This window comes from Sebastes umbrosus, chromosome 1, assembly GCF_015220745.1.
Source record: "Sebastes umbrosus isolate fSebUmb1 chromosome 1, fSebUmb1.pri, whole genome shotgun sequence".
Taxonomy (NCBI): Eukaryota; Metazoa; Chordata; class Actinopteri; order Perciformes; family Sebastidae; genus Sebastes; species Sebastes umbrosus.
The window spans coordinates 19,599,673-19,614,949 of NC_051269.1; the positions used below are offsets into that span (position 1 = coordinate 19,599,673).

Sequence of the window (15,277 nt, forward strand, 5' to 3'; positions counted from 1 at the left end):
ATACTCAGCATTTCTTTACATCAACAACGACAACATAAATATTATATACCACACACATGCAGCCTTAGAATCTTTCATCGTAGAGGCGTGGCGGTTGTAATTTCCCAGTCGGTGGATTTTCCATAGAGAACGCGTGCCAGTGGAGAGACTTCTCTCTTTATTGCTAGGACTCAGGGGAGCCACTGTGCTGCCGGCTGAGGGCTGCATGTGTGTGCAGCACGGGCCTGTAGGGGATGAGCGTGGGGCTCGGTGTCCATAAATCTTGCCCAGCACCCCTCCTTCTCCAACTCCCCAAACCCACCCTACCCTTTCACACACACACACACACAAAGAGGCTCAGACATAGAGGCCTGCAGGCCTTGCCAGGCTCCCCAGACAGAGCTTTTTATCTTCAGCTTCTCTTAGCTTTACACTGACCCACGGCACCCTGAACTAATCTTAATGGTTGTTGGAGGACGTGAGGTGATCACGCTCCCCTGACCTTATGGCTGTGCTGAAAAGAATGCACCAAGTTCTAAGTCCCTGGGCTATGCAAGACTGTAGTAGGCCACCCATGTTGTAACAAGTCATTAAGTCGATTACTGAGTCTTAACAATTGTGTTTGCTTGAAATGTGTGAATAAAATCAAGCAATTGGGTGGCATTATTTTACTTGTTTCAAAACAAATAAAGCAAAGAACATAATGTGACTGTAGCGCCGCCACCCTGTAGATGAGGTGGTTTGGCACTGGAAAACTTTAAAAAGGAATGTTGAAAAACCAGATTGATAAGCAAGAGTAGTGCAAAAAAATGGCATTTATTAACAAAAAGTTTACTGAAAGAAAAGAGCAAAAACGAAACCTGGGAAATTCAATGAAACTACATTTAAACTGAATCAAAAGAGCACCAAACAAAAGACAGCTGCAGCCTCACAGCAAGCTGCCACCTCCTTTCCCCCCCTCTTACTCCAGTGAATGGGATTTTATCTTCTCAGCCTCACCTAACTGGAAGTTACTGCTGACATCTCAATCTATCTAGGGGCACTCACGCATACCAATGAGCCCGCCCACCATTATACAATGTCATGTACTGCAGAACTATCTTACCTATATCATCCAACATGTTAACAGAGCCCAGCCCCTCTCCTCTAAGAGGACATGATGAGGCAAACCTGTTTGCACTTCCCTTGATTGAGCTGCTGAGCAACTGATCCACCCCAACGTCCCAGTCAGGACAACACAGTTCTATGAACACATAAAACAAACTAAACAAGTTTGTGTCATTTATACACACTACTTGACACTGTATCAAATAAACTGAAACATTGGACTGAAATTAACAATTAAGCCAGCACAAAACACTGTTAATTTTGGGGAACAAAAAAGGAGAGAAAGGCAACCTTTTCACATTTAGACAATCTTAAAAAAAGTATAAAAAAAAAACTAGGGCTGTCAATCGAGTAAAATATTTAATCACAATTAATTGCATGGCTGTCCGTAGTTGATCACGATTAATCGCAAATGAATCACACATTTTTTTTATCTGTTCAAAATGTACCTTAAAAGGAGATTTGTCAAGTATTTAATATTTGTATCAACATGGGAGTGGGCAAATATGCTTGCTGTATGCAAACATATGTATGTATTTATTATTGGAAATCAATTAACAAAACAAAACAATGACAAATATTGTCCAGAAACCCTCACAGGTACTGTATTTAGCATTAAAAATATGCTCAAATTATAACATGGCAAACTCAAGCTCAACAGGCATCAACAGCTGTCAGTGTGTCAGTGTGCTGACTTGACTATGACTTGCCCCAAACTGCATGTGATTATAATAAAGTGGGCATGTCTGTAAAGGGGAGACTCGTGGGTAAGGGGTCCCCTTTGAATTTGGCCATTTTGAAAGTTTTTCCTTGCCAAAATGCAGCGCAAGTTTGGAGCATTATTTAGCCTCCTCCGCGACAAGCTACTATGACATTTTTGGTAGTAATTAATTTCTTCCTTAGGTTTTCTAGTTTCATATGATACCAATATCTTCTCTCTAACTTCAAAACTGAGCCCGCTAAAATCTCCGAAAGATCGATTGCATTAATGCTTTAAATAAATACGTGGCGTTATAAAGCATATGCGTTAACGATATATAACGTTAGATATTTTACAAATAATGTACAGCCCGGTTCTGTACTTACTGCAATGTAAATGCATCCAGGTGAATATGAGAGATATCAGAGGTAGTGACGTAGATTAAGAGGGGAGAAATACCGCTAATGGTGGTGGAGGGGAGGTGGATGGGTCCACCAAACACAGGACTTTCAACCAGGAGACTGATGTTTTGTTTTGTAAGTTATGTTAGTGACATATGTGACATGTTTTTTATTGACGTTTGTGATGTATTTTCTGAACTGATTATACGTTGTTTCCGTAAATACTTTATGTAGTTTACGTACTTAAATTAAGCCCAACTATGACGTTTTTCCTAAACCTAACTAAGTGGTTTTGCTGCCCCCTGCTGGTAACTTACTGCACCTTCAAACACGCGTGTAATATTCAGGCCTCGACGACGCTTGATGTGACACTTGCACGCTTTCCTCTGGTGGACAGATGAGTTTATTACATGCTTTGGCATGATATCGGGTTGTAATGTTCACTTCACATTACAGATTTCCATTTGTCTTTAGTGTGATCTTCCTTCTTTGAGAGAGACATTCATTTCTGTTCATCTCAGTATGCTTTAAAAATCAACTTGCAGAGACTTAAATCTTCATTGGTGAGGTAATCCATCACAGTCAACAATCTTGTTTTTTTTGTGTGAAGTTGCATTATCAGTGAGTGGTACTGCATTTGCTGATGGTGCAGTTTGGGATGCTGCAAACTTCAAATGGTAATGCAAGCAAGCAAAAGGCTGTGTAGTAAAAAAGTTTACTGTGAATCACATTAACAACGTTGCTGTTCGCCAGTTGTCTCACAAACCTTAAAATGTCACAGCATAGTTAACATGGTTTTCAGAGCCTAATAAGTCAATGATAATGTCACCTGGGGAAATACATACCGTAAGAGTGATGAAGTAATCTTTGTGTTGGCCTTCCTATATAGGGCAAGTTTCTAAATGTTGATTTTCATATCCTTCTGAAAGGCTCAGGAAACCAACCAACGTGTGCCCTGAAAGTAAGAAAATAATCTAAAAATTGAAGTTGGAAAAAATGTTAATTTAAAACACATGCAATTTGTAGCATGGAGAACCTCTGCTATGGTCCTTTTAAGCTGCCATCTACATACATAAACTACTCCAACTGAATAAAATCAAAAGCTGAGGACAAAAACGCCCCACAATAAAAAGATGTGTTGCATTTTTACGCTAATTGTTTGTTTAGTTCATGTGGCTGACAAAATGGGCTTCCTGCGTGTAACGCATGGTGGTCTGGTGATTTTAAAATGATTTATTTGGAGAAGGCGGTCTGTTATCAGCGCTTTGACAAGCGTAAATTAATTGCATGAAACTCACAGTTGACACTGGGAAGTCCCGTGAGGCCGCTTATGTGGTTTTAGCCGGTGTTGCAACTTGCCAACCCTGCAGTGCATGTCTCGCCGTGAGACTCTCTAAAAAGGAGACTGCAGTACATTACATAGATTTTATGGCATTGCGTATTACACCTTTGCAGAACCCGGAGATTAAAGATGCTGTAAAACTCTCTTTGCGTGACTGTGAAGTCTGTTTGATTTGCCTCATCCTTAACAAAGTCTCTCTGTCTCCTTGCAGCTCCGTCTACGGTGTCTATCATGCACCAGGTCAGTCGCACGGTGGACAGCATCACCCTCTCTTGGTCCCAGCCTGACCAGCCGAATGGAGTCATCCTGGACTACGAGCTACAGTATTATGAAAAGGTATCACACTTTCCTCCTCCCAGCCCTCACTGATCCATATAAACACAAGTTCCATTTCCTTTTCTCCCTATCCACCTACATAAATCATGCGCTAATGGTAAAAAACGACTCTTTTGTTTAGTTGTACATTTAAATTCCCCCTCAAACACCCGTTTGCATAACAGCACATCCTAGGAGGCATGTAGTCAGAGCTTCTGAACATTGCTTAGAACTTCTGCTCATTCTCTTTCAATTATAATCACGGTCAGTCACTGGAAAAGGAAACAGCTCTCAGCCCTGCAGTAGAGCCACTGGGGATTGATGCACAGAGACTTGTGGTTGAAACAATGGTGAGCCGGCTGCTGTAAAAATAGTATTCAAAAAGGCAGGCTCCACCAGATCAGCATACTTTCTCACAAGAACACTGGCAGCCACAAATGCGTGTTGGATCCAATGCACAATGATCACTGAAATGCACACAGCCATTCACAAACAAAATCACACACATGTACACGTGTGCACACAACGTTTGTCGAGCTTTCGTCTGCACGCTGAGCCGCTCCACTTTTGAGTATAATTCTCTTTTCTGACACTGCTGGAGAGAGCTGTCAAAACAATTGTCCCGGCCCCTGCTGTGGCTCAGAAGTGCGCACAGAGCGGCGGGTTGAAGGGAGCAGCTAAAAAGAGTCTCAGTCTCCGCTCTCAGACCTGTCAGCATTGTGGAGAGGACGAGCTCTGATCATCAGAAGGCTCGGCTCAGAAACGCCGCCTGACCTGAAACTGCCACCGAAATCTACCTTCTTTACTGCATCTGCTGGATGTGGGCCTCTTTCAGTCCCGCTGATTTATCAGACACAATGTTTTTCGGGGTAGCAAATTATTCAGATTAGTTCTTTTGTGGTTGTGTGGGATGTTTGTAAGATAAATGTCGAGATGAGTATCACTGCTTTTTTTCTGTGCCGTTTCTGCTCTCAGTATTTCAGTTACAGTGCAAAACAAGATTTCAGTATAAGATTTAATCTGAACATGCTGTTTAGTAACAAGGCATTTACACTATCAAAAATAGCTATAAGTGATATGATGGTAGAGATTTGGCAATACCATTTCCACCCAGGCGGTAACCTCTGGTTCTGAATAGTGAAGCCAATGCAGAAGTACCTTAAACCTGCATTCTTTCTAACAGCCAGCAGGGGGCGACTCCTCTGGTTGCAAAAAGAAGTCTGATTGTATAGAAGTCTATGAGAAAATGATCCTACTTCTCACTTGATTTATTACCTCAGTAAACATTGTAAACATGAGTTTATGGTCTCAATCGCTAGTTTCAAGTCTCCTTAAATACAGCATGAATCAAATAGACCATAAAGCAGGGTATGCTTTAGGGCGTGGCTACCTTGTGATTGACAGGTTGCTACCATGCCGTTGTCCGGTCTGGGAGTTGTCCACGTTTTTGTCTTAGAACTTTAACCCTTTCACAGCGTGTTTTCAGTTTGTGAAAGTTGATTGTAAAATTTTTGGTTGCCTAAAAACGTCTTATTCAGAGTTTGGCTGTGCTTAGCTCCACCCTCTGGCATTTCTGGATGCAAAAAAACAAGATCGTGATTGGCAAAAACTGGTTACATGATTACCACAAGACATTTGCATACTGTACTTTATTTTGTGATATAAAATGTAATTTTTAAATGAAAGATGAGCAAATCCGCAGAAAAAGACTTTTTTTCTTTTGTTATACTCTAAAATACAAATTTGTTTGATTTTTATATTGCACTGACTGGTATATATTTGCACGTGTTAACCTTAAAACCTGTAACATTTTAAATTATTGTTCTCAGGAGCCTTAAAGCTTCCATTGTGAAAGAAATTTAGTTTCACTGTTTTGAGTCTTTTGTTTTTAACTCAAATTAGGGCTGGGGTAATATGATGATATATCAAAACAAAATAAAAATGTCTATCATGATATATACATGGCCTATATTTATCTTTTTTCTCAATAATTTCACTTTAAACTGTTATGTTCATTTTGCACTAAAAATTTAAAATGAGAAAATAATCTTTAGTAAAGTATTTAATTCACACAGGATTATCCAAAAATAGGCCTTACCATTTGGTTATTTCACAAAGACTTTATTTATTGAATTACCAGAAAAATATCTGTAACTATAATAATTATATGGTTATCATGATAGAAGATTTTGGCCATATCGCCCAGCCCCAACTCAAGTGTTGTCTCATGTGCGGCATTTGTTGATGATTATTATAAAGCATTTCGTAATTGAATTTGCAGAACAATTACTGTATTGTGATATATACCGTTGCCATGATATAAAATTACATATACCATGATAGAAGATTTCGGCCATATTGCCCACCCCTATATTATATTATATAATAATATATAAAATTATATATGAAATGACTATACTAAAATTCAGTTCTGTGCTTGCTGATACTGTTGTATCATTTGTTCCTCATGAGTCCTGCGTGTAGATCTTAACCTAGTATGTAATTTATTCATGTGGCTTTTCATAATTGTTAGCCTTTGCAATTGGGCTGTAATTACTAATGCACACTAATGTAACATGTTGTTTTTTCTTCTTCTAGGACCAATCGGAATATAATGCTACAGCCATAAGGAGCCAGACCAACACAGTGGTCATCCGTGGCCTCAAGCCAGGAAGCATCTACGTGTTCCAGGTCCGGGCCCGCACCGTGGCCGGCTTTGGACGCTACAGTGGCAAACTGTACTTCCAGACCATGACCGAGGGTGAGAATTCAGCTAATGTTCCCCAAAGCACGCAGAGCTGTTAACGGCTCTCATGCGTGGCCTATCGACACACCACGTAGTGTGGCATGGATACAGACAGCTGTGGGAATGAAAGGGAATCATGTTGTGGAGTAAACAGCTCAAGTACTCCAAAAACAGATTAGTGTGGCATGAAATTATACTCATATTTTCACTCTGTCTTTTTCAGTATTAGGAAACATTCCACACATATACTATAATTATTTCATTATTTATTTGAGCATTCATGATTTTGTTAGATTATGTGGTAAACAAATGCCCTATCTCTTTGCCAAAGATAGCTTTTTGCCATTTGCCACCATAAGCCTTTAATCAAGCATGAGGTCGAAGTTGTCTTATCTTCGTACTGCGACACGACTGGGAGAAGACGGAACATTCAGTAAACATCAGTCATGTAGGTTAATGTTAGAGCCAAGGCCTGGGTTTTCCCCCTCTGAACATCTCATTTCCTTCAGCCTGCAGTGCCAAGGGCCATCATTAGCCTGAACCTTCATACGGACATCCTTGATGCTGCCACATTTGCGGATCCCAGCACTAAACATATATCAAAACTGACTCACAACTGTAAATATTGAGTAAACGCAGGATATATCAGGCTCAGTGTTTTGAGTTTTGACAGAAAAGTAGACCTACTCAAAGTGATTTTCACCTGGATTTTATGTCCCCATGCAGCCAAAATGTTGTTTTCCTGCTGCAAGAAGACACTGATTACCATAGTTTAAAGTAAACAATGTAATTTTTTGTGATGAGTACAGCTCAGAAAATGCTGAAGGGAAGGAAGGAAAAGATGAGCAGAAAGTGAACGGAGTCCCATTCAGAAAGATAAAAAAGGTTAAACTTTTTGTGTCAGAGATGTTTATACCCGAATCCACCGTTATTCAACACTAATAAATTCCCTTATTTTGTTTTAAATACTTTGCCAGTGATACCTCAAATTCATGCCTGCTGTATTTCAGTATTATAAACAATCCAAATGTAAAGGCGTATAATCAACCTGGTTAAAGATGTGGGTTACTTTAATGCCCCCCTATTGCACTATATAAACATTTCATAAATGGTTAGTAACACACATTATTGTAGTTATAAGTAAGGCTGTGTATTTAGAAGGATCTGGCAGTACGATACATATCATGATACAGGGGTTACGACTTAATATATCGTGATATATTGCAATACTGTAAGCAAGGCGATATATTGCGATTTCTTAAATCTGATGTTTTTATACCCAATTTTCGCCGTTTTGACACTAATAAATTCCCTTATTTCTTTTTAAATACTTTGCCAGTGGTATCTCAAATTCAAGGCTGCTGTATTTCAGGGTTATAAACAATACAAATGTAAAGGCGTATGATAAACCAACATTCCTCAGCAGAGTTCCCCCTCTCTGATTAAAGATGTGGGTTACTTTTATCCCCCTATTTAGCATTTAAAGCATTATATAAACATTTCATTAATGATTAGTACCACACATTAATGTAGTTATAAGTAAGGCTGTGTATTTCCAAGAATCTGGCGATATGATACGTATCATGATACAGGGGTTACGATTCAATATATCGTGATATATTGCGATACTGTAATCAAGGCGATATATTGAGATTTTTTCAATACAATTTTTGGAAAACTTTCATAGTATAAAGAACAAACCGCCATATACATAAAAACTGAGCAAAAAAAAAGTTGATTTTATTTTATGCAATCAGAACAGTGGGATCTGCATTTGTATTTATCACAGTCCCAGTAATATTCAACATTATAGCACTACTTTTTGTGCAATCTGAGACACTCTCTGCCACAAATCTTTGCATGTAACCTATTAATTAAAATTCAATACAGTTATTTTGAGTATCACAAAACATAATTTTGCAATACCCAAGTTTATCGACATTTTTTTAGACCTCTACTTATAAGAAGAAATAAGTATTTACAGTATATATTTGTCAAATACTATAACTTGGTGCCCACAAGCCATGAGTGCAGGCTGGTGTATAAAGAAATAATGAATGATAATATAGTAAAACACAGTTGTAATTATATAACATATGGATAAGGAGAAGTTTTACTTGTTGATAAATACTGTACATTAACAAACACTGTACGTAAATCTGCCATTAGCTGAGTATTATGTTTATACCATGCTTATTTATGCAATCCAGAAGCACATAAAGCCGTGGGGATCTCACTAACCCGTGCATCTGGCTAAAACTGTGCAGCCGTGTGTCATTTGCGGTGCTCGAGAGAAGGGCCTGGCTCTGCCTCCGTGTGCCCATTCAGTAGCTGGATTCCTGCTCTTGGCTGCCTGATCGGTCTGGGTCTCACCCAAACATGCTCTCTCTCCTCACTTCACACGCTTCCTGCCAGATGATTTGTCCATATCCGCGGCATCCGAGCACATTTCAGTCAGTGTGCTTTGGAAAATGGTCCATGCAGGCAGTCAAGATGCCAAGATGCTCAGTGGTTCACCCAGCCGTATGTCTGTCTGTCACCCATTGCTCCCTCCATATGCAGTGGCTCAGATGCTTGCCCATATGTTTCGGCTTGTGACTCTGCGTGTGTGTGTGTGTGTGCATGGCGATATGTTTATGTATGTGTCTCTTCTCTCTATAGAGGAATACAACACCAGTATTCAGGAGAAGCTACCTCTCATCATCGGCTCGGCAGCTGCCGGCTTGGTCTTCCTCATTGCTGTGGTCGTCATCATCATCGTCTGTAATCGGTGAGTCAGTCCTGTCCCAGTCTTCATTATTTAAACGAGCCAATAAAACAGCTGCACTAGCTGGTAAACTGGACTCTTCTCCCTTTTAGTTGTGCTTTTATTCTGTAAGGTTGCATGAGGTCTGTTGGCTTGCACTATTCATGTTTACAATTTACAGACAGTTTTTTACCAACTTGTGTGTACAGTACATAGTAGTTAAATGATTATGTTTAGCTATCTTTGTTCAGATTTGTTGTTCTTGTTTATAGCTGTAAGTCTATTTCTATCTATTTTCTGAAAATTGCTCTTGGAGCTGTGTGTAAGTACATTGAGAGAAATGAAAAAAAAACAGAGTCAAATTCCTCGTATGTGTACACACATACTTGACCAATAAAGCTGATTCTGATTAAAACCGTAAATGTGAGTTGTAGAGGTAAAACCATCTGGTTTCAAAGATATTAATTCTTAATAAATGCCAGCCTTTCAGCAGCAGAAATAATATATAAAAGTCTACACTGCTAACATTAACGTTGTGTAGGTGTTCCTGCTCAATGGGTATCAAATGTTTGTAACTCTGCCAAGGTTACAATTTCAGTTCCCACTGGGCCAACTCATATTGAAGCTGTAAGCATAGCTCCTGTACAGTGTTCTGATTCACAGAAGAGATTGTACAAGATGAATTTCAGACTATGTGTTCCGCTAGTAGATTTACCCCAGTGTATTGGTTTCTTGGACAATGGCGGAGGCCTAGGTTGTGCACTGCATTGTGGGATAGTTTGGGAACATCGCCAGGACAAACTGTCGGACAGTCAAAGAAATAAAAAGGTTTAATGCACTGTGATGGCCCTATCACAGAGCTTAAACAGATATTTTAATGTGTCCTTTTCAAGCTGCTCGCCAGTTAAAACTTGGCTAACAAATTGTAATGAAGTCGAAGAACAGAGTGTGGTGAAGCTGCTGTTGAAGGAAAATGGTCCCAATTATAAAAAGGATGGAGTAAAAAAGGCCCTATAAACTGAGTGTGTGGGAGAAAACACTGAATTTCATAATGACATTGACAAAGAAGCTGTATTTAACGTGTATTGGTCATGCCTGGTCGATACCCGATCTGCTTGATAAAGTCAATATCAGCCCCAATGCTGGTTCTGTAGGATTGTATCAGTGCATCCCTACTACTATATAGTTGATATTTGATCACTTTTATGCCTCCGAGCCAGTGAAAGCCGTGTCCGGAGGCGTTATGTTTTCGAGGGAATTTATTAAAATTTTGCACAAATGTCCACTTGGACTCAACGATGAGCTGATTAGATTTTGGTGGTGAAAGTTCAAGGTAACTGTGACCTTACGTCCGTCCCATTCATTGTGATATCTCAGGAACAAAATTTGATTAGAATTTGGTGATCAAAGGTCACTGTGACCTCAAAAACATGTTTTGGGCCATAACTCAAGAATTTATATGCTAATTATGACAATTTCACACAAATAAAATACAGATAAAATAATGAATTGATGACATTTTGGACAGACATGGATGTAAACTGCAACTTGACTGGTTGGCAGAGCCACTTCAGAACTCGTCGTACCCTCACTTATGTTGTCTTTTTTTTACGGTAATATTACCAAACTATCCCACAATGCATCACACTACCCACGTCATTAGCCCATCTTAATGAAAATTGGTGATATTTACGTGCTCACAATGTTTACCCACCACTAACAACCCAATATCACACCAAAGTGTGTAACAGACCCGCCCGTCCATCAGAGGATAGCATGTCAGTGTCACGTTTTGCCTCACCGAGGTGTGAATATTACCCACGTGTATGAAGGCGCAGTACCAGCAGGGGGGCAACAAAACTACTTAGTTAAGTTTAGGAAAAACATCATGATTTGCCTTAAAATAAGTACATTAAAGTACAATAAGTACAATATGTACGTAAACAATGTAACTTCAGCATAGAAAAAACATGACAAACTTCACTAACATAACTTACAAAACAAAACACTGGTCTCCTTTCTGAAAGTCCTGTGTTTGTTGGACCCAGCCACCTCCCCTCACACCCACCATAAGCAGTCTTTCTCCCTTTTTATTCAACGTCATTAGCTCTGAGCGTATCATATTTATGCGGGTGCATTTACATTGCAGTCAGTACAGATTACATGGCGTGAAAATGACACGCCAAAAGCAAGCCCGGTGTTCTAATGGCACACTTTTGCCTTGCAGATTATTGTGTCAGTTTCACGCCTTTTTGTTCAACCAGTAAACATGGTGAGCCTACCCATGATGTACCTATTATTTTGCAACTGTAGTGCACTTGAGAGAAAAAGACAGGTTTGTTTAGTGTGGCAGGCTACCTTTTCCAGTGTAGCAAAAAAGCAAAACAACAGTTTTTCCTGGCTCTCCATGTGATCTTAGTCTGTGTATCTGTAGTGTAGGTAGACCTGGGGGGTGTTTGATCTGTGTTGCTGCCCCTCCCTGCTCTGTCTCTTTTCGAATCGGAGCTAGAGTTCTTTGTCTTTCCCCCCAGGAGGCGTGGCTTTGATAGGGCCGACTCAGAATACACGGACAAACTGCAGCACTACACCAGCGGCCACAGTGAGTAAACCCACCGCCCCTCTCTGCCTTGCGTGGCACCTCCCTCAGCACCACGCACACCTGTCTCCATAACTACCATCCTCACACAGTCATCTCTCCATTGCTGTCATTCAGCCCTCCGCTGCCTCACACACCTGTCTCCATGGCTACCACCTTGCATGCTGGTGTCCTTGGCTACGGCCCCCAAGCACAGCACCGCTTCATTATTGCCCGTCCCCCCACCACACTTGCGAGTAATCCTGCCTGTTGTTTGACTCTGCTCACTCGGAGGCTGGATTTAACCACATGGAAAACCAACGCTCACGTGTGTGTTCTGCTCATCGTCACATTTCATAGTTAACTCAACCCATTGTGGTGGAAATAGGTCACTCACGTTAACGCCATTAGCATACTAATGCCACATGAGTCGTTTAACCACTGTTAAAAAAAAATTCAAAAGACTTGAATGAATAGAATTTCTCAATGATTTCCTGTCTTCATACAGTGCAGCACGGTAGCAGAGAGCTTAAATGACAATAACGCAGAAATGAATCTGGGAGAGAGAGAGCTGAGAAGTCATTTCACCGCGGCTCCGCCTAAGATATTAAAGCTAATCCATCTTTCTCAAGCATGATTGGAAAAACGCAGATCTTTTCCCACCTCGCGTTTATGACCCCGTTTTAATTTGTTTATTTGATTGTGTAATTACCACCCCGCTTCATCCCTTTTATGTTAATTCCACTCTAAAGAAAGGTTCCCAGTATAATCCGATCACGCTGTGCAAAGAGGTCCAGTCTGTGATTCGGGGACAAGTGTGCCAGTAAGACACTCTGGTATTTCACAGCTATTAGCAATGTGTGCATCCTGTCCTCACACACAGTCACAGTTCAGGCTTCTGCCCCTGTTTTTGGTGGTCTTTGCCATCATATTAGGAGGGTGGTCTGTTGAACAGTGCTTCGGCTTGGGAAGAGATTTTTAGTAATGGGGGGTTTTGCCTGGTCCAGATCCTCTCCATCTGTTCATCTCTGCAGCACGTTTCTTCGGCGCCAGGTTTTTAGGCGGCGTGTGCACGCTCTCCTACCTCTGCAGCGGCCCAGGCATGAGTTTAGTATCCATTCAAATAGCCTCGGGCCTGATGTGGAGGTGAGAGCCAAATAATCGGATTTAAAACTCGGGACACTTAAGTCCCCGAACACTTAAAGGCCACCTTAAGCCAATTTACCTGGCATCGGGGCTTAGGAGAGCCAATTTATTTCTTGGAGTGGAGCTGAGCGATGCTGATATAGGGCCCGGGTTTCTCTCCCGAGTGTTAATGGCACTATGACTCACAGGAGATGATATATATATTAACCTGCCTTATCACAGCTAAGAAGACTGGAGGTAGCATGTCCTTGCTGGCTCAATAGCTACACACAGTAGCCACGTGGTGCTAGTCATAACCACCATTTGTATACTACACCACGTCCTCCATCTTTCAACCTTCATCGCCATCATGAATGTCACACAAGAAATCACATACAGTAATGTGTGAATGCAATTGATTGTTAATGTGCCTGAATGCATTGGACTGTCAAGCCCGTAGGAGTGTACTATAAGCATGACCAGCAGAATCGAATATTATAGAGACTCTTTCCTTTTTTCCAAGTGACTCCAGGAATGAAGATTTATATTGATCCGTTCACATATGAGGACCCCAACGAGGCTGTGAGGGAGTTTGCCAAGGAGATTGATATATCCTGTGTGAAGATTGAACAGGTCATTGGTGCAGGTAATGGAAAAATCTGACTGAGACGTGGCTGGAATATAACTCTGTGAAATAGCTTAGGTCTTAGTTGATTTCTAAATACAAATGGATGCACAAAAACTGCTTACTGTTACTCGCTCTGAGTTTCATAGAACTAATGTTTTTTTTTTCCATCTTCACAAGGAGAGTTCGGAGAGGTATGCAGTGGGAACCTGAAGCTCCCGGGTAAAAGGGAGATGTTTGTGGCCATAAAAACTCTGAAGTCTGGCTACACTGAAAAGCAAAGGCGGGACTTCCTGAGTGAGGCCAGCATCATGGGCCAGTTCGACCACCCCAACGTCATCCACCTGGAGGGCGTGGTTACCAAGAGCAGTCCCGTCATGATCATCACCGAGTTCATGGAGAATGGGTCTCTGGACTCCTTCCTCAGGGTAAGCAACCACATTTTTGGATGATTTGTGTTGTTTTTGTGTCTAACCTAGAACACAACCTTTGAAGAAAATATATTATTGGGATTTTTTTTTTTTTTATTTCTGTGATTTAAAGCTAGGGTTGGTAATCTTCAGAAACCAGCAATAGTATGCTAGATTTTTAAAATGATCCAAACGAAAATTACAGCCCAGTGTTCCAACTCTTTTCCAATGAAAGTAGCTAGCAGCACTAGCACCAAAAGTCCCTAAATCTAGCAAGAAAGTTGCCAAGTCGGCAACACTGACAGTCCATTGCTTCAGGCACTAAAGACACTACCCCACTATTATCATTATGAGGTTTATCCGTTCTGGGCTACTGTAGAAACATGACGGACTCCGTGAAGAGGACCCGCTCCCTATGTAGATATGAAGGGCTCATTCTAAGCTAACGAAAACACAACGGTTCTTAGTCGCAGGTGATTATATTATATTCCATTTCTGCTAATAGATCCCCCGAAATGCTACACACTGTTCCTTTAAGACGCTGTTAAGTTATATTTGAAATTTGCACTCTTTCAAGTTGCAATTTTGATATAAAAAGATGAATCACTCAGCCCGAGTAGTACTTAACTTAAGTTATTTAGACAGCTGACAAACAAGGATTCATATCCTTTTTGCACGCACACACACACACACACACACACTCTTGCGTGTACACACACATTTGTTCAGTAATTTGACATGTTTTATACACTCATGCACGGTAATCCAACTTCAAGGAAACATTATTATTCACAGAATCTTGTCAATCATGAGTTCCGTAGAGGTATTCTTGGCTCTATGCAATCACGCTTCACTATTAACACCCAAAGGTATCTGTTTACACCTAGTATTGATTTATGTCATGTTTTTCTCTATATATTTAATATTTTCTCTGTCAATCTTTACCATGAACTATAGAAAAAACACCACAGAAACTGGGTCTTGCTACACTTTTGATTCTCTTTGATGTTTACCTTGTTTTTGCTTACTCAGTACACTGCTGATTATGCAGCACTGTATATGGATGCAAATAGGAAAACACACACTTATTCCTTCCCCCTACTCCCTGACAAGAAATATGCAGAGCTCACAAGTTCAGGGTATGTTTAATTTTCATAACCTCACCAGAGGAGGATATTACAGCGAACCGGCCATGCTCCACCATTT

General features: G+C 40.6%; 1 protein-coding gene across 2 annotated transcripts in view; it reads left to right on the plus strand.

The window, feature by feature from the left end:
- Positions 1-15,277, plus strand: part of ephb2b (eph receptor B2b) — a 159,137-nt gene that overhangs the window by 130,981 nt on the left and 12,879 nt on the right. The window contains exons 6-11 of one of the 2 annotated variants that reach the window (XM_037776455.1): positions 3,741-3,865; positions 6,443-6,605; positions 9,252-9,360; positions 11,871-11,935; positions 13,560-13,682; positions 13,842-14,089. In XM_037776455.1, the coding sequence (XP_037632383.1) occupies positions 3,741-3,865; positions 6,443-6,605; positions 9,252-9,360; positions 11,871-11,935; positions 13,560-13,682; positions 13,842-14,089 (833 nt within the window). The remainder of the gene's footprint in view (positions 1-3,740; positions 3,866-6,442; positions 6,606-9,251; positions 9,361-11,870; positions 11,936-13,559; positions 13,683-13,841; positions 14,090-15,277) is intronic. The other variant, XM_037776462.1, reaches the window with a different exon arrangement.